The 18,945-nt window shown below is 39.7% G+C and overlaps 1 protein-coding gene across 1 annotated transcript in view; it reads left to right on the top strand.

Annotated features, from left to right (window-relative positions):
* PCCA (propionyl CoA carboxylase, alpha polypeptide) overlaps nt 1-17,076 on the top strand; it is a gene marked incomplete at both ends in the record, with an annotated part of 99,509 nt that extends 82,433 nt beyond the window's left edge. Inside the window, one exon of the mRNA XM_009699920.1 lies at nt 16,974-17,076. Coding sequence (XP_009698222.1) covers nt 16,974-17,076 — 103 coding nt within the window. The remainder of the gene's footprint in view (nt 1-16,973) is intronic.
* Between the last annotated feature and the right edge of the window lie 1,869 nt (nt 17,077-18,945).

Raw genomic sequence — 18,945 nt, 5'->3', positions numbered from 1 at the left:
TAGGGAAAAAAGTGTCCTGGGCACTCAGGAATCCATGCTTGCTCAATCTTTAGAGTTGATAACCATTATGAAATCGTTACGAAGATAATCATTAGGAAAAGTTGGAACCTCGCTGCGCATCTCTTGGGAAGATCCCCGGAGCAGCGGCATGCATCTGGCTGAGGTGATTGCTGGTGGGAAAGCCGTTCACCAAAGTAAATGGACCTGACTAAGTCCCTGTTTGTTTTTTATTTTCACCATGTCTGCTGGGAAAACAGCAGCTGCTGTAGGAGCTTTATAGCTTCTGTGGCTACTGTTCACTTACTGTTGAAACTTGAGTTTATGTAGTATACACATGTGAATGTTTTCTGTTGTGCTGCCATGTTCCCGACCCTTTTTAGTTGTGAATCTGGCCCTTTTCTCATCCACGCTTTGCTCACAACCTCTTCTTCTGCAAGATCCTCTCTTTACCGCGAGACCTCTCTCTCTTTCCTTTCCTTTGATCCCTTTTATAAGCCCAACAATTCTTTCTTCTCATGCAGGTTTATACCTCCTAAACCAGTTCTTTAATATTTGTCTGCATGTAAAAAGTGTATGCATGAAACCGTAGAACTAGCAAGGTGTGTGCTAATTGTCACATGCTCCCTGGTCATTTTACAGCTTTTTGTAGCGTAGTTTTTCCTCTCCATCTGTATATTTGGAGTTTCGAAGGGCAGAAGTGAAGTTGTGTCGGAGGTTTTTATGGAAGGACAAAATTTTTCTTGACTTTGGGGGACTCTAAGCTCAGTAAATGTGTGTGTTAGCTGCATTCAGGTGAGAAGTTTTGCTGGTGTTTCTTTCCTGGGAGTATTAACATAAATAAGATAAACACGAACATCAGCACCTTACCTTGTGAAGTTCCTTGAGGCACTGGCGGTGTCCTGCTGTTTGTTTGGGTAGTATAGAGCAGCTCATTCTGGATGCTGTTGCAGTAGAAACTGTTGTCAAGAAAACGTATGTGAAGAAAAAGTCTCTCATTCAATATTGTCTGCATACTTTTACATGTATGTGTCGATTTGCCCATTCTTTAGCATGCTTGCTTCATTCATGCTTGACAAAGGCTGTAGTTAAATATAAGATATTGATTGAAGGGATAGATAATTCATTTATACCTTTGTTATTGAGTATTACAATTTTCAACCGTTTCTTTTTCCTTTGATTCAACTGTGAAAGTGGGATGGGACACAGAATGGCCTCATTATTGTAGGAGTATTTCTCTGTTCCCTGCAATGATTCCAAAAGCTCTTGCACACTTCATCAGTATTATTGTAATTCTTTGGCTGCAGGATATTTGGCAGCTGTTGCACCCCACTGGCAAATCCTATTCAGACTTCACTTCCATTCACCATTGCCATTGGAGAATTGATTTCTCTCTCCTCTGCTCTAACCTTTCCCAATTCATTTTGGATTGTTCGATGTGAAACATTTTAATTTCATATCATACAGCCATTCAGCTCACAATCCTTTTTTAACCTGTCACCAGGGTAACAGCATAGCATGCTTTCTTTAGGCAATCAAGTTTTTATTTCACATGCTTAATGTTGCATTAAATGTTTGCATTTTGTTTAACCCTCTTAAATACTTTGAACTGTGGATATATTTTGCAGGGTAATGAAGTCTCCGATTTCAGTGTCAAGTCTTCACAGAAATTGCCTTACTTAAAATAAAAAATAAGAAATCAGAAGATGAATACAGTAATGAGAAGATTATTAATAAAAATCCCAAAAGGCTGAATGAGGCAAGCATCTGTAGAATGGCAAAAATATTTTTCTTCTGGAAAAACTTTCCAGAAGCTTATGTTATAATCTTTAAACCTATGCTTTAGGATTACTTTTACCTGTAAGTGCTTCTAATCAAATTGATGCAAATATAGGATTAACTTATGCAATAACATGACTTTAAGAAGTGAAATGTCTGGCCTATACCTGTCAACCTGCTTCAAACTGCTTGCCAGATACGTGTGTGGAACTGTAAGCTGAGTAGCAAGTGATTTATATACATCAAAATTAGAATTTAATGGGATGATGCAATTGGTTCAAGAAATACAGAATTTTTAAGTCTCTTGTTTTTCCTGTACATGCAAACCATCAGGGCATGAACAACAGGCTATATCCGTTTTATTGGAAATGAGAATAATAGGGAATTTAGAGTACGTTATCATAGATGATTGCAAAGATGAAATGGACATTTTCATATCTGAAAAAGCATTGATTTCTTATAACTGCGACCTTACAGAGCATGTCCTGCTTGTCTTGGTAAATGAACAGGACCAGCTAGGTTCGCCCCCACCTGTTTAGCTGGAATTAAAAAAAAGTCTGTAATAGATGTCCTTAAAATACCCAGACTTTCATATCCTATGCCTATGATTATAATTAGAGGTGTAGTGTTAAAGGCTTTTTATCTGTCATGTTCTAGTTTCAATTATGTAGGTATAAAAGATGTGGAGGAGAAAAAGAAGTATTGAATTTTAACATAAATGAAACTTAAGAGCACGGTGTCACAAATAAGCCCAGACTTTGCTCATTTATAATGAAATAAGCCCTCTGTAATGAAAGCATTAATAATACGCATTTTAACACTTAAGAATACTAATTTTACAAAGCTTCTCATTTGCAAAATAGATCATACATATCTAGCATTGTGTAGAAAAAAAATGCAGAATATTTGCATCATGGTACTAGCTGGAGTGTTTGAGTTTGCTTTTGATAGAGCTCTTTTTGAGGAGGCAGCTGCTTATTATAGATCAGACCTATGGAGCTGACTTTGTTAGAATTTTTCTTTCAACAGCATATAGCTAACTGTACAAGGATAGAAATGCAGTTTCTTCTATTAATTTCCAAGCTGTCTGTCCAGTTTCCTTTTTTCCCAAGTTGTACTATAAGCTACCAAATATTATTACCTGCCAGAAGAGGTTTGGCAGTGTTTTGTTACTGAATTTTGCCAAAAGGAGACAAACATATGGTAACAGTTAATTTATTGGATCTTCTAACCTCAAGGGAACTCTTACAGAGAGCATATTACCTTTTTATCTAACATATTTTAAATAAAAGAGCTGTTGGCTTGAAATCTGATATGCCAGTGTAGAAGCTGACCTTCACTGCAGTTGTGCTCAACTCAGTCTTGTTTAAGGGTAAGATTAAAAGGGTAAACATACAAAATTTAGTGAAGACTTTTTTCTTTTCAACTTTTAGAAAGGCAGGTCTCCATAGTTTTAGTGTGTGTGTGTTTAAGTGAAAATATTGAAGAAACATTTTGATGAGAAAAATGAGTCCTGCCCTCGTCTTGGAGGTCTTGGAGAGCTCTTTCTTCACTTTCTTGGTAAGGTATTTCCTGGTATGTTCGTTACCGAGCAATAATAAAAAAAAAGAACATTTTTCATTTCTTTATATGTAAGACAGCAGGCCCATTTGTTGCTTTGTGGCAATGCAGATTTGTGCAATTCTAATGGCAGAAGTATTTGAGAGATAGTATTGCTAATTGTACCGCTGTTCGCTATGTTGGAGTTGAATCTCACGCCTGAGATTTGCACAACTCAAAATCAGTGATCTGCTACCTGCATTTGAGGTAGCCCTTTTTGTTCCACCTTAGGTGCTGTATATTTTTGTCTTTGTAGCCTGATGGTGTTGTGACTCTTAAAAGAAAAACTACATGGATATGTGTCCTGTTTCAGATGGGATACTGGGGATAGATGGTGCCTTAAATTTAAAATATCCTGATTTCTGTTGGTTTATAGTAAGTATTCAAAGGCCTGGATGTTTTCCCCTGGATTTGTGTTGAGACTGCTCAGATGACTTTTCCTTTTGTGATGATGGATGATTCTTCAATATCTTTCACAGACCATTCTTTAATGGTTTACTTCTCTGCGTAAATTAGATGTGGTGCTTGGAGTTTGTTTTGGCCGTGGCTTCCCTTTGACATGCGTCTTCAAAGCCTGTAGTGTGAGAAAGGCTGGGCAGGAAAGAACAGCGCAGGACCCGGTTCTTTTGAAACCAGGGATGTTTACCCATCGCCTTAGAAAGGAGATGATGACAGGTCTTTATCCTGTCTCTCTGCGGTGCTCAGTAAAATTAGTCTTGCTGCAGTTAGTAGTGCCATGACACAAATAATTTATTTGCCTATTGAATTGCAGATTTAAAAAGCACTTCAAAAAATCTGGGGTATTTGCTGGATTTTATCCTTCCTAGGCTTTAAGCTTCTGTCTTTACCCCAGCGTTGTGGTACGTGTTTGTGAGGCTGCTCTCTCTGCCATGGCCGGTGATCGGATACACCTTGGTGGCCATGCAGTAATGATTTTTCTCCAGGCCCTGCTGCCCATTTTTCTACCAGACACTGAAATTTAAAGCAGGTCCTCATCTGAGTGCACCCAGCTCTTCATGTCCTTCCACGAGCGAGGCACCCTAAACCAACAAACAGCTTCTCTCTGTTCCTTTCCTCGAACGAGGGAAAGCACTTCTCCTCTAAATCCTACATTTTCCCCACACTCCCCTGCAGCAAATCCTTTTTTCTTATTACTTGTATGCTCAGGAAAATCACAATCATTTTAAGATATTTACTAACATTGTCCACCTTATTTCTCTATTAGCTGTGACTTTTTTCACTCTTTGATCTCGGACATTGCATGTCTGCCTCTACTGCGGGCTTCCTTTTCCCAAGTCGTAACACCTATTTGAAGTGAACCCTTCTGAGTGAATAGAGTAAATCTCCGTTGCAGCCATTTCCAAAATCCTGATAGTCTTATGGCCATTGACGCTTCAGTCCCCTTACATTGGGCATTGCCGCACCATTCCACAGCTCTCCTCTCTTCCACTTCCTCAGCTTTTCAGTCATTCGTATGTGTCTTCCCAGAAGCAAGGATTAGTGAGAGCTGATAGCATTTTGCTGTTTCACAGTTTAAAGGATTTGGATTGCCATGAGAAATTGTGGCGTTCACAGGGTGGAGAACAACTCTTGGAAGAGACAAGGCCAGCTCGTCTCACACAGGAGGGCCCAGAAGGGGCTGCGGTCATTTGCATTTTAGAGAAATTATGTTGGATGTGGGTGAGGAGACTTTGGGCCTAGAGAGAACATGGCTGCCGTGTATGGGTTCCCTCAAGGGGCTGCGGTCATCTGCATTTTGGAGAAATGATGTTGAATATGGACGAGGAGACTGTGGGCTTAGAGAAAACATGGCTGCCGTGTATGGATTCCCTCAGCAGGAGCGGGAAAGCACAAAGGAAGGGTTGAGGTTGAAGGCAAAGTTGTGAGAACCGTTTCTAAACATCTTCCAAAGGTCTCTTCTCTCAGCTGCCGTACGCTACTTCTGAAGGTGTGTTTTGAAAATACTTTGGCTCTTCCCTTGCTGTTTGTTTCTCTACTGATTATTGGTAGTTTTCCGTCTAAAGTTTAGGAGACAGCAGCGGGCAGAATTGCAGACACTGGATCAAAACCAGTGAGGAGGTGTATGCCATGTCATGTTTGTGCAACAGTTTTACTTTACCTTTTCTGTTCAAAATGTTTCTGTTTTTTCTGTGTAAGGAAAAAATAGTCTTGGTATTCTTTTTGATGATCGTCTTGACCACAGACAAGTTGTTTGCTCGTGATTGTTTATAGAATAGGAACGTTTACAGAAAAATAGTTTTACATATTAACTTACTAAGAAAGAGGAACAGTACCATCTTTTTAAACAATATGTGTAATCATATTCTTTAATAATTTGATGTGTAAGAAATAATGTTTAAAGAAAAATGTGTTTTCTGAGCATAGAAAAATGTACCTGTGTGGTGCATACTACATGTGGGTCATGTTATTTATACATTGTGTGTGTGTGTGAAATGTGTTTTATTTAGGAAATTTATTTCTTTGCTTTGTGAATTACCGAACTACTTTCATTAGTGCTTATTATCTTGGCGAAAGGCGAGGAAGGAGAAGGAACTTCTGGTTAAGGACGTTGTAGAAGTGTGACTATGTTCTTGTACTGTTCTTATACCTTATTAGACTATCTACTCTTGATCACCGAATATTGGGCTAGATGGATATTTGAGCCACCCAGTATGGCCATTTTTATGTTCCCAAGCTATATTGATCGTGATTCTCCCCAAATAAGCAGAAGGAAGCGTAAGTAGAAGACCCACTTTGTGTTAAACTTTATGTGCAGTTGTGTTATTGCCACTCCTTGGGTCCGTCCCACCTATACAACCTGGCTTCTCTACTTCAGCTTTAGTCGGCAGAAAGCTTAGTGGGCAGAAGTCTCTTTTATTAATACTGAGCATGAGGCACTAGCTGTTGCACATTTTTTGTCCTTCACAATCAATCCTAGTTTAACTAATAATTTATTCTGAAATTCTTTCATTTGCATCTGGTGCATATAACTTTAGGTAAGTAGGAAACCTACACACAATTTTTTTTCTCACTAGCTTTCTTCTCTTTGCTTGTGAGACCATAATAGGAACAATGGCAAGTGTCCTCTTAGAAGGATGAAAATATATGGAGGGCAATAGAGATTTATCTTCCTTTGAATACATATGGCTTTGTTAAATAAACTGTTTGAGCCTAGGTTTCTGTGGCCCAGATTCAGAGTGCCCAAATAATGTAATAAATACAGGTAAGCGTCACCTAAAGGTAGCTCAGCCTATGCGAGGTCTAACTTATTGTGGAGAGGTACCTTTCTCTTTCCGTGAGTTATAAAGGGAAGAGGTGGTTAATATCAGATGGTGAAAGCTCAGTGGTCTGAACTCTGGATGTAAGCTAAAAGTGCATCAGAAGATCTGTTGAAGGTAATGTGAGTCATTGGAGCTCTGGTGTATGCTGTAATTGTCTAGACAAAAAATTAGTACTTCTTGAAGATATGCATGTTTTATGTTATCTAATATAATTTTTAATGAACTCTTGGGGTTTTTTTCGTCTGCTATTTTTTTCTCTTTAACTTAACAGAATTAGTGGCATTAATTTGTTCCGTAGGAATCTAGTACAGAAGAAATAGAGAACAAAGCTTTAGAATCTGTGAAACATGCCACATTTTTTATACGTTGGGGAGAGGAAGTAACTGTCACATTGCCTGTTGGAAACTGGCTTGAGTACCTCTAACCAAACGCTCTAATCACATTTGTCTGTGGTTCGGTAGATCCGTCGTTGATATTTGTGCTGTCACCCAGCACTAGTTCTTGTGTATGCAGTAAAGAAGCTGCTTTTTGAAAACCTAGCCACTGTCTAGAAAAATATATTGTTGCAAATTAATCGCTGTTCTTGGCCAGCTTCTGTTTCTTACACTAGGGTGTATAGGATGGCTAGTGAGGGAAAAATCTGACCATCCTTTTCTGGGACTGCGTGCCGTCCTGAATGTGCATTCTATGTATTTCCTGAATTAAGTCTCGTATAGAGGAGAAATCACAACAGAACAAATGTGATCAGTACAGCTGTATTACAGAACTGATCTCATTGACATGAGGTAGTTAAGCTCTTGGATATACTCTTTTGGTTCTGCTGCAACAAGTTTGTGGGACGTGGTAAGGTCTGTGTGATGGGTGAGCTCTTGCAATACTCTGGAACCCTGCTGACATTGGGTGCAAGCATTGTGTTTTCCAAGATGCAGAAAAAAAAAGAGTAGAATTCTGTTTTAAATAATGACCTTTTGGATATTACAGATGTTACAGGCTTCAGAGAGACCAAGTCAAATCATTGGTACTGCAAAGCGTGGCAGAAATTCCATACTTCTGGCAATATAATCGGGTTAATTCTGAGGGGACTGACCAGTCGAAAGGGGACTGTAGTAAGGCTTAAGTGAGAGACCTAAATGAAACTATTGAACACAGGAAAGATAGCATTCAATACGTAGTTCTTAACAATAACCTCAAGAAAGTATTTGGAGGTGGTGTTCTGTAAGAAGGTATTTTCAGTTTGGCTCTAAGACAGTTTGGTTTCTGCTAGCTTAATGGAATTTTTGTTTGCACACTGTTGCCTGTGGGCCTTGAAGAAGGCTGGTGTTCTTCCTCCCAGTGCTGTTGCCAGATTCCCTCCGAGGTGGCCGCCTTCTCGTGTCTTTCCTTTTCCCTTGACTGTAGTAATTGTCTCTCAGTCCTGATCTGGTGCTTCATTTAGTAAGTTGAGCAAGTGCTGACAGGTTTCCCTGTATTGAGTCTTATAAACTTTGCTCTTTAAAGAAATACTGCATTTCGGTGAGATGTTAGTGCCTTTAATGGTGGCTGCGACTGTCTAAGGGTGCAGATGTGTATCTCTGAATAAGAAAGAGCTAGGTTAATGTGTTTTGGGGGGGACCTGATCTTCTGAATTACTGATAGTTGGAGAAATGGTGATGTGTTCAAGAAGATATTACTAGATAACAGGATAGAGGCAGCACTGTCAGGCCAAGATTTTTTTCAAAATGGAAGTTTTTAATTTGATTCTAATTTATGTATTTTCTCCTTCAAATTAGCAGAATGGTTTTTCAAATGTGCTGCACTGTGCAGCGTTCTCATTGCTTGTCGACTAAGAGGAGCTGGCAGGTGCTAAGCACTTCTTAACTCTGTGTCACTGGGGCAACTAAATAAAGGGTTTTGAGCTGCATTTCAGTATCAGGTTTTTGTTTACCTTTTAAACTGTGGCTCAGTATCTAAACTGAATACTGAGCTTATGGTTCTGAGGGAGTGCAATTGCAGAAAGTGTCATTAAGATCAAAATCTCTTGATGTGAATAAAGGATTCTTCAGTATTTCATCTACCTGTGTGTACCCATACAAGTGGGTTTCTAGTTCATGATGAGGAGCTGATACTCTCACTGCATATATTTGACTTTTGATTAGTTCTAGTCCAGTCCTGTGGACTGAATGCCCATTTGTGACTGGAGTTTGCTGGGTGCAGTTCTGGAGCCTGGCTTCTGTCTGTCTTGCATCAGACAGGAACCTGCTTCCCGTGTCCTGAGACCATTGTGCAGTGTGATCTAAAGCAGCGTAAGTGCAGATGATTGGGATAATTTGCTTTGAGAACTAAGCCTGATCTGAACTAAAACGTTGATGTTCTCATACCCATTGTATGTTGTCTTGATTATTTCTGAGATATCATGCTGTCTAGAACTTCTACCGAAAAAGTGGGTGAATAACTGAAATTCTGAATTCTGACGAAAGAGTTGACGATTTGGAGCAGCAAATGTATTTTGAATTCAGGTTTACAGTGGTTAGTGGCAATTTGGGTGGAGATTAGTAGGCTACAAGTCAGGCCGATTTCGCTACTGGGATGAGTACAGCAAGCCTAACATGGAGATTGCGTGAATGTTTCAAAAATTAATTGAGTATGGAAAATAGTCTTATGCGTAATGTAAGACTGAATGACTGTTACCTTATCAAACTTATCAGTAGATAACCTTCTAATCGTTTCACCTCCATTTTCGTATTAGTAATTTAGAGATTGCTTGCTGCCTGTTTTTAACATGCACTGGAAACCTGTAATATTCTAAACTTAATAGAAAGTGAAAAATAGCACAGTATTACCGGGCACAGCCATTGTTTGAATGGAGGTGCAGGAAACAGGCTGCCCATCAAGGAGCTGCATCCCAGTACCGTCATGTTATGTGAAAGGATATAACTGCTACTGGATGATGCTAACGGAAGAGCTGTAGTCCTCCCTACTGCCTCACAGTGATTTGTTCTGAAGCTCTTTGAGCATTATAAGAGAGTGAAATAATTATTGTAAGACTATTCCTAAATATCTGCACAATAAGAGAATTTAATAAGTTTACTTGTTCAAGGAAATAATGGGAAAAGGAGTTTGTCATTTTCCTGTTGTGGAGTGTGTTATTATTATTATTAGTTTTTCCAACTGCCCAAAGTAAACTCTTGTTAAAAATAAAGGATGTCAGAGAGAAACAAAGTTGTGAAATGAAATACTTTAATGGAGGAGAAATAGCTCCCAATTTTTTTTTTGTCAAATAGATTTTCCGATTTTTCTCTATAACAATTGTCAGCACACACAAGTCGATCTTGTTGACTGATCTGATTAAAAACACCTGCTTGCAAGTAGTTCTTTCTTTGGTAAATAGTTTTGCCAATTTAGGAAAGATGGTTTGAAAGAACAGGTCAGAAGCACAGCCTTGTAAATTATATGGAAAATAAATGTCTTTTCTCTGTACTTGTGAACACATGATTTGAATCTTCCTTGCTTCTCCTCTCACAAATGCTTGCAATGAGACAAGGAGCAACATCTCTTCCCCAGCATTAATGCTGGTGATGTTTCCTTTTTCCAAGAGAAACCAAATGCTAAAGTAGGCCCTGACGTGTCATAGGAGAGGAAATAGGTTTCAGATATCATGTTTTACATTTATTTATTTGTAATTTTCAAGGTATGTTGGCATCTGCTGAAGGACTGGGCAGTCTGACCCTCCCCTGAAATTGAGAGGTCTTGGACTGTACTTACAGCTCCCAGGATTGCTTTGTGTTTCGTCCAGTTTGTTAAATGCAAAGCACGTAGAAATTTCCTGGCGTAGGACCAAATGCCGAAACTCTTTGTCTCGCAGGGTGCATCATCCGGCTGCAAAACTGCATTCTCTGAGTCTCCGTGAGTCTCATTCCTTCCTACCATCAGCCGGGTAGGATGGTGGGTTCTCCAATGCCTACCTGGGCCCTGGCTCTTTCTCTTGAGAGATGGGTGGTAGAGGTGAACCCTCACAGGCTGAGGGAGACCGACAACCCGGATCTTTCATTCTCTGGACATATACACTGCAAGCATGAATTTGGGGCGAGGTGGGCAATAGCAGCAAGCCTGCTTCCTTTCCCTGATAGATTTAAAGCCAAAAAAAGCCAAAGAAAAATTTTCAAGAGGCTTAGAATTGTTGCTGTTTGCCTGCACGCTTGCAGCACGTGTTGTCTTTAAGGCTACGGGGGCAGCTTTGGCAGAGGAACCCCTCGTTCCTGCCCCGCTGCCAGGCTGCTGAGGAAGCTCGCTGCAACGTAGTCGGATTAGGGGTTAGGCTTGCTTTGGGGGCCGCAAGCTTGGAGACCCTCCGAGTGGCGTGGAAAAGGATGAGCTCAGGTTGTCTGCGGGGTTACTTACCACTTAAATGAAGATGAAAGGGGTTGAGCCACAGGCTTAGATCTGAGTGCCTAAATTCACCCTAGATTTATAACATCTAGCTCTAACTGTTTCTTTATTGACCCTTGATCTGGGATTCACCGATGAGGGCACTGGATTGCAGGCCCTTGCGTCCATGCAAATCGGCCAAAAGGCTTCTGTTAAAGGAAAAGGAAGCATCCAGATGTGTGCTGTTTTGAATGAAAGCACAGGGCACTCCATTGCATCCTCTTAAAGCAGTGCTTTTTATTTTCTAGTTTACCTTCCGTGTAGTTTAATTTTTTCCTGTGGTCACTATTCAGATAGAGTACCTGGCTATAAACATGCATATTTGTTATTGATCAAAATGTAATAGGGAAGAAAATGTCATGTAAAATGATTTTGGCATAACCATTGAGTAATTCTTTCAGCCTTCGTCTGATCAGCTGGCACAGGGGCTAGTAGAGGTTATTATTTTGTATGACGTGCAGAACTAGAGTTTACTCTAATGGTGGTATATTTTCATATTCTCGGTGGAAGGGGTATATGTATACATATGCGTGCACAAAGCAGAAAGAAGGAAAATCCATTTTTATGTAAAAGTGCACATGATATAGCTGGATCAATCTGAATATATGTAGAAAATGTGTGTGAATAGATGTAGAAAATACTTCAAATTGCTGAATAAAATATTCCCAGATTCTTAGGTTCCTTTCACATAATTTTTAGTCCTTAAAATAATCCTGTGAAAGTGCTGCTTTTATCTTTTCTGTGCAACCATGAACTTTTATGTTGGAAAGTGTTGAAAGTACTGAGATAGTAAAGCTTAGGTTTTTGTTTTGTTTGGCAGTACACTTCTGTTTAGAATTCTTTTAATCTGTCCATTCCCTGCTTTTATATTCGTCTGATAGTTGAAGGTTCTGTGAAGGATAGTTCTTTGTATATGAACTTATTAAACCAATAATGCTCAAAAGTGTGAGATTTACTTCCCTTTTTCCTTTTTTTTTTTTTTTTTCCCTACATCATAAGATAGGCTCTTGTTTGAGTTGTTAAATTTCTATTTGCCTTTCTTGAGGTTTTTTTTTGGAGGGGAGGGGTGGGCAGAGAAAATAAGAAACAATTTATATGGTAGATCTAAAGTTTCATTAAAATTGCTTATGCCCTGTCCCAGGCATTTTAAGTGGGCCATCTGTCTAAACATCTCTCCATTTTTTTTCTGATCATTTCCTCGACTTATTCATGAGCCATGGGAGGGCTCCTTTGTAGTCTCCATGTAGCTGGTTCAGTCTACCCCCACTGAATACATCTATGTGCTTGCATAACATATCTTTTCACAGTGCTGGAAATTCTCTGAACTTGGTTCAGATGAATGGCCCACTTTCTGAAGGTCTTTTTTTCTCCCCCTGCAAAGATTTGTATGCAGAAACTGACCTTGGTGGCTACAGAATCCAGCACATTATTCTTGATCATTTTACAGGCCACCTGCTGTGAAAGTTATGATGAAGGATTTCTTAATGATTCTTTGACCATTAACATTGTTTTAAGTCAATATTTCACTTTTATTTAACTGCTGAATAGGTAATTGCACAATTGAAAAGCAGCTTTACGGAGCGTCATATAATGTTGTTTTCGAATGCTTATAATCTTTCATAACAGGAGAATTTGTTATGACGGTTTGGGATTTCTCTGTATTTATGTAAGGTATTATGCAGCAAAAATATCAGAAGTAGAGAGAATTTGTAAGTTCTGCCCCACCCCCCCCCAGCGTTAAAACTCACATTTTTGAATTGGAAGTAAAAAAAAAAAATAAATCTATACTCAATTTCCTGACCCTTTAGGAGCGGGTGACATTTATCATAGCTCATTACATCATCATCGGTAATCAGGAGAGAGGAGTTTATTTGCCACAAACTGCACAAAATTGTAGTTTTATTGAGTTCCTTCTGTCTGATTGGTTGATGACAATCAAAAATGGATGGGCCGGGGCAGAGTCATTGCTTGACTTGCTTTTGTGAATGCCTGTTTTCTTTCGTTATTTGTTTCTGACTAGAATAGATAATAGTTTAACTACTGTCTTGTTTTCCGTGAGCACGGTAAGTGTGTGTTGATCTAAAATTTTTAGCAGTTGTCTGCTTCCCTCGCTGAAAACTTGCAAAGAAAGCAGGGGCTATAATTGCTGCGTTATTATAAAGTATCTCCCTCTCTCTCTCTCCCCTGACAGTTGGGGGTAAAAGGGACATAATACACTGTGCAATGTATGAAATAAATTATGGGACCATGACATCATCTGGAGTTCAACAAACAGTGACAGAGGTTGAAAATAAATAACTAAGCAGGCAAACGCTGCTGTTTTTCTTCTCGCTCCGTTTACACGTTTTTATAACTTCAGTGCTTTAGAGTAATGCCTTTATAACTTAGAGCCAGGCCGTCACCGTACTCTTCGTCATCTGTGCCCCTATTGCTCGTGATGCTTCCCTTTAGAAGGCAGTATGGAGTAGAGAGGTTCAGAACTGCCCGTCTCTGTATGGAGGGAGTTTGTAACACCCTTCCGCACCCTGCTCCTGTCGTTGCGGCCGCAATGCTGCCTCTGCGCCCTCCTTCTCTTTGTGCGTAATGCTCCTGGCAAGGGGCGACAGCGGCCGTGGCCCTGCTTTCCATTCAGCTGGCACTCATCTTGCTGCGAAACTTGGGTTCCTTCCCATAGCCGGTGATCTTTCTGTGTAAATAAAGTAATTTTTTTGATGGTATGTCATTTGCCAAAACTGGGCAAAGAAAGGGAGGGTGGGTTGAAGCCTATGGAAGACATATTGTGTGGATCCTGAATCTAGGGTTGGAGGCGAAACCCCTTAAGTTTCTTGTGTCTTTTATATGATAGGAAAAAGACATTTTTTTCAGTGGTTTTTTTTCTTTTTTTCTGTAAACAGAATATGTCAGATTTCAGCCCAGTATGCAGGATTTTGAAAGTTATACATTTTTGAAAGTAGCCAGAAGTTTGGGGAGTTTTCCATGAACTAGTGGACAGTATCTTCAGAAGTCCACATGTTTTCCCTTTGGAGCACTTAGAAGAGTTCTCAGCTAAGGAAGCAGCCTTGGCCAGGAGCAAGGAGATTATTTCCCATGCACTGGGACTTCTCAGACATTAAAAAACCCCAACCAAACAAAACCTCCACAAAACAACAAAAAACCCCACCAAAAAACCCCTTCCTTAGCCTGATAAAAACTTCTGCATGTCTAAAGTAGTTCACAGACTTGAGCAACTTCCTTTCCATATCCAAGAAACTTGGACTTTGATCCCTAATTTTAGACTTTGTGATCCTTACTAATGTGAAAAAACCACCCCAACCAAAACCTTCAGAATCCCATCAAAATGGAGTCTACTACAAGATGATTTCTTTGAAAGGAATTTGATTTAATGAAGAAAAAGTAGGATTCTCATGAGCTAATGTAACTGTCTTAGCCAGTGTAACCGTAGATTACAGTTACAAAGCCACAGGCATTTGATTAGCAAAGCTGAAAAATATCCCTGTGCAAATGGATCTAGCAATTCCAGGAGGGAAGTACAACTTGCCGCGTACTTGGTATGAGATGCAGCTCTGGACCTTGCCCTCCTGACCACCGGTGTTGCAGAGAGGGGAATGATATGCCTGCGTGGCTGTTTGAAACCCAGGCAAAGCAGCGATCAGAGCCGTGCCTTTCAAGAGGCACGCATCCTGTTTGGAGATACACTTGACAAAGCTCAGCAAGACAGGACCGAACAAAAATAATCCCTGCTGGAGAACAAGACTGTCTTTCCTTTGATGGCCAGCAGCCAGATTCATGAGGTCACTTCCAGTCAAACGCAATATGAAGCAGGGCCGTGGCAACAAGGCTGTGAGGAATCTCATGCCACTGGTGAAGCGGATCTACTAAGCTCTGTTTGAGATGAGGTCTTACCTCTTATACAAGAATTATGAAGTTGCTATAAACCACTAAATCCTGTTGGTTATTACAGTGGAGTACCATGGATGATTTAGCCGGGCTCTGCCAAAACCCTGCTACGTTCCGCTGTACCGGTGCTCTGATACTGGGAAGTGCAATGAAAACATCTCCCAGCTTGCTGCCTGCTACCTGTGCAGGAAATTCCTGTTCCTCCTCTTCAGGAACTCCCGTGTCTGTTGCGTTTCCTATCAGCCAGTCTAAATGTTTTGGTGACATACAGGAATTTTCAAGACGAGATGCTGAGAAATGTTATTGGCCTATTAAGCCATAGATACTTCCTAAGGTTTGTTGTTTTGACGTTTGTTGCTGTGTATTAAATGCGAAAGGTGACACTTGGCATCATTAGTATGGGAACGGGTTATTTTCATTATCTGTTTTCATGCGCTTTGTGGGTAGTGATAGTTAGAGGTGAGCTAAGATGTTCGGTGAAATCTGATGTAGACCTTATTTGGCTTGGATCCAGAAGTAAGTAATAAGTATGCATCTATTTGCCTAGCCAATGTGTTTAGTGTTTCCATTTTCCCTTTTCAGGCATGTTGCAAGGCACAATTTTTGGAAACTCCTTGTCTAACTAGGTACGTCAACTTGTACTTGCTTAGATTTCAGGTGTCTAAAAACTCAACCTTCTTAAAATAATTGTTGAAATCCTTAGCAAGTCAGTGTGTTATCCTTGGCTTAGGTAGATAAATTCTCCTCCTTGGCCTCTGGAGGCCTCTCAGGTCCTTCTCTCTCCCTGTTCTTTCCCCAGGGAACCTGAGCACTCCCTTTGGGGAGAGGTCATTCATGGGGCACCTCAATCCTCAGGAGTATGCATGTGGCATGACACAGAAAAGACGTGTTTCCAAGTTTTAAGACTCTGAAGGCTGCAGTAAAATGGTGTAGTAAGCTCTAGAATATACAATAGATGAACATTATAGCTGAAACTATCCTTACATTGTCACCTAAAGGTGATGAACTTGTCTCTATAGATTTCTAACAGAGAATCTAAACATGTGTGGGTCAGTGTGGAAGAAAAGCTATGCCAAAATACTGTGCCTTTGTTTTAATGGAGTTTAAGCTCCACCTTCGTACCTTCTCCTTAGGCTACACGGTGCTTGCTAATGCTAAGATACGGGAACCACTCATGCTGCAACTTTTCTGATACTTTTGGATACCAGTTGTCCCAACAAAGTGGTAGAGATTTGGGAAGTTAGGGTGAGGAAACTGAAATAGAATATACTTTTAAATAAAATAGCTGAAAATTACTTGTTTCCCTCTGAACTTCCGAGAGTGGAGACTTGGGTCTCATTGCTTTGCTGTCAAGTGTGCTTCTTTAAGCTAAAGTTGAAAAGATTCAGGTTTCTTGCATTACCTGATAACTGGTGCAGCCACAGAATGCTGCAGGAAAAGGTATAATCCTGCATGTGGGCTGTGATGTTATATCATTATTTTTTCAGTTTGCTTGGAGGGTTCTGTGGATGAGATACTCTAAAATGTGTATTAATTATAAAATTACCTGTATTACTTGTTTGGCTGAATCTTTTGTCTGTAGTTGGCCTTTAATTAAGGTTTACTGAGAATGCGATGAAAGAAATAGCCATTGTATTTTGCCCTTAAAAAGACTACTCCAGCTATCACTGTTGCTATTCTCCTGCCAACCCACTTGCTCATCTGCTTTTCATCCTGTTTGAGCTAATTCTGCAGCAAGCGCTGGCTGCATTCAAGAGCCTCCTATAACTTTATCAGTGTACCCAGTGTGCCAAGGCAAATCTAGAAAGAAAGTAGAGTGTATTTTCTCCTTATATGCCATTTGACAGAAAAATGTATTTAGTTTTTTTTTTTCCAAGTCTGCTCTCCAACTGTGTCTATAGATTAATGATATTTTATATCATTCATGACTGTCCTATGAGGCAAGCGCTTCTGGTTAAAATGGGAGACGTGTGAAATCTCTGTTAAAAATTCTTCTTCTATCTGTTTCTTTTTTAGAATTCCTATTGCTAAATCAAAGAGAAGTAGCTGGGAGCTCTGTGTGCGTCTAGGAGATGGAATTTACCCTGTTGCAGTTTCAAAGGATGGCACGTCATTTTCTGTAAGTTCTGCTCGTTTTCTAAGAAATTCGATGAATTGAGTCAATGTATATTATCCTTGACAGCTACTAAAATTCTCTGTCTGTTCAGTGATCAAATAGATGTTTGTTTTGCCTTTAGTAGGCATTGCTGTGAATTGCAAAACAGGACTCTATATTAGTTAAATAGTGCTGGTGTGCAAAGATTTTTCTCTGCTTATGCCTGTGGAATATTTTTGTATCTACTTGTGTATTAAATTAGTTTTCTAATTAATGACCCTGTTTAGTGTCTTGTTTAGAAGTAAGGTCTTATGCTCTATTTTAGATATATGAGAGCAAGAAAATAAGTGCAATGTCAGCAAAAATTACATTAGCTTAAGTTAATGATTAAAAAAAACAAATCAAAGAACCAAGCAAGTTGAACGCGTAATCATACTGGAATGGAATTATTCAGCACCTCAGTGGTAAAACTGTATGTGATCATAGTAAAATGCCAGTGTTTCAAGATGTGCCTAGGTCACTTCAGATGATTGTGTGTAAACTGTTATTTTTACAAATATTCGAAGATAATTACTTAAGCACTTAATGTTGTCAGCGTGAATGGGAGAAAGACAGACCATGACAGTAGAACAACAGTAATGCTGTGTTCAGTAGTTCAACTGTTCAGCAGAATAAAACCAAGACGCAGGCTGGTTGAATTAGAGTATTGAGAAAGTAAGTTTATAGAGAACTACTTTTAGACTCTGTTAATGGTAATTCCACAACTAAACTGGCTTTTTTTTTTTTGAAAATAGACAGTTGACTTGCGTCGTATCTGTTGACTCTTGGGCAAAAGTTTTCAAAAGAGTCTAAAGAAATCAATTTTTCTTAGAATCATTGAAAAACAGGAGTGTGAGGAATCCCAGAAGTCCTCTAGTTTACCTCTGACAGCTGTTTACTCTTCTTGTGTGTCTTCATTGAAGAAACTTCTGCAACATCTGCTCCATGATATTTTTTATAGTCACGATGTTCACACCTATATTCCATTCAGAATCATGAGATTTCTTTGAAAAAGGATGTTTAAATTAATATTTCAGATAACGAAGACAGTATTGTCTCAGTGGTTCGCTTTTGCTTTGCTCTACTGAAATTTCAAGGTAAAGGACATGATTTTCAGTTGAAACTAGTCATCTTTTTAGGTGGTTATTTTCACTTACATGAATTGAGGTAATAGAAACCTAGCACTTTTTAAAATCTTTTTGTTGGCCTAACTGGGGCAAGAAGGTGCCTAACCAATATCCTTTTTAATACTCTCTTTACCTCCGTCACACTGTATTTTGCATATACCAAGGATGAATGTGAGCGTATGAATAGAGAGCAGAGATACTTTCTGTTCCATGTGGATCGTAGGTGCACCGTAAAAAGGATGTGGAGAAGATCAGTCGTTGTGTTCAGCACCTTTAAAACTTTTCTCTTGCAAGTGTACTACTTTAAGTGTGAAAGAAGGTGGTCATTTTAGTTGCAGTCTTTATTTTAGAAAGAATTCCAGGAGGTCTTGAACAACTGTTTCCTCAGTACCTAGTATATAGTGTTGCTCCGTGGCAGTGACGTTCACCCTACTTGTGGAATGGTGCTTCAGGAGTGAAAGCCATGTCTGTGTACAGCTTTTTGCTGAATTATATTTATATAATGGCCTTAACAGGCATCCTGTGAACTTGCATACCAACCCACTGCTCAAACAACAAAACACCTCTGCCAGATTTCAGCCCCATTTAGAGTTGGACTGGTATTTCTTTGTGCGACAGAGATAGCCCTTCCCAGGAGTAGTCCTTGCCCCCAGCCTTTCCAGTTTTTTGTTGCACGATCGCTACCTAACAGCGGTCAGCCTGGAGCTGCTGGGAGGAAGCTACGGGG

The sequence above is a fragment of the Cariama cristata genome, unplaced genomic scaffold, assembly GCF_000690535.1.
Source record: "Cariama cristata isolate BGI_N322 unplaced genomic scaffold, ASM69053v1 scaffold7355, whole genome shotgun sequence".
Taxonomy (NCBI): Eukaryota; Metazoa; Chordata; class Aves; order Cariamiformes; family Cariamidae; genus Cariama; species Cariama cristata.
The sequence above is the reverse complement of the archived record's forward strand: the minus strand, read 5'-3'. Positions and strand labels throughout refer to the sequence as shown.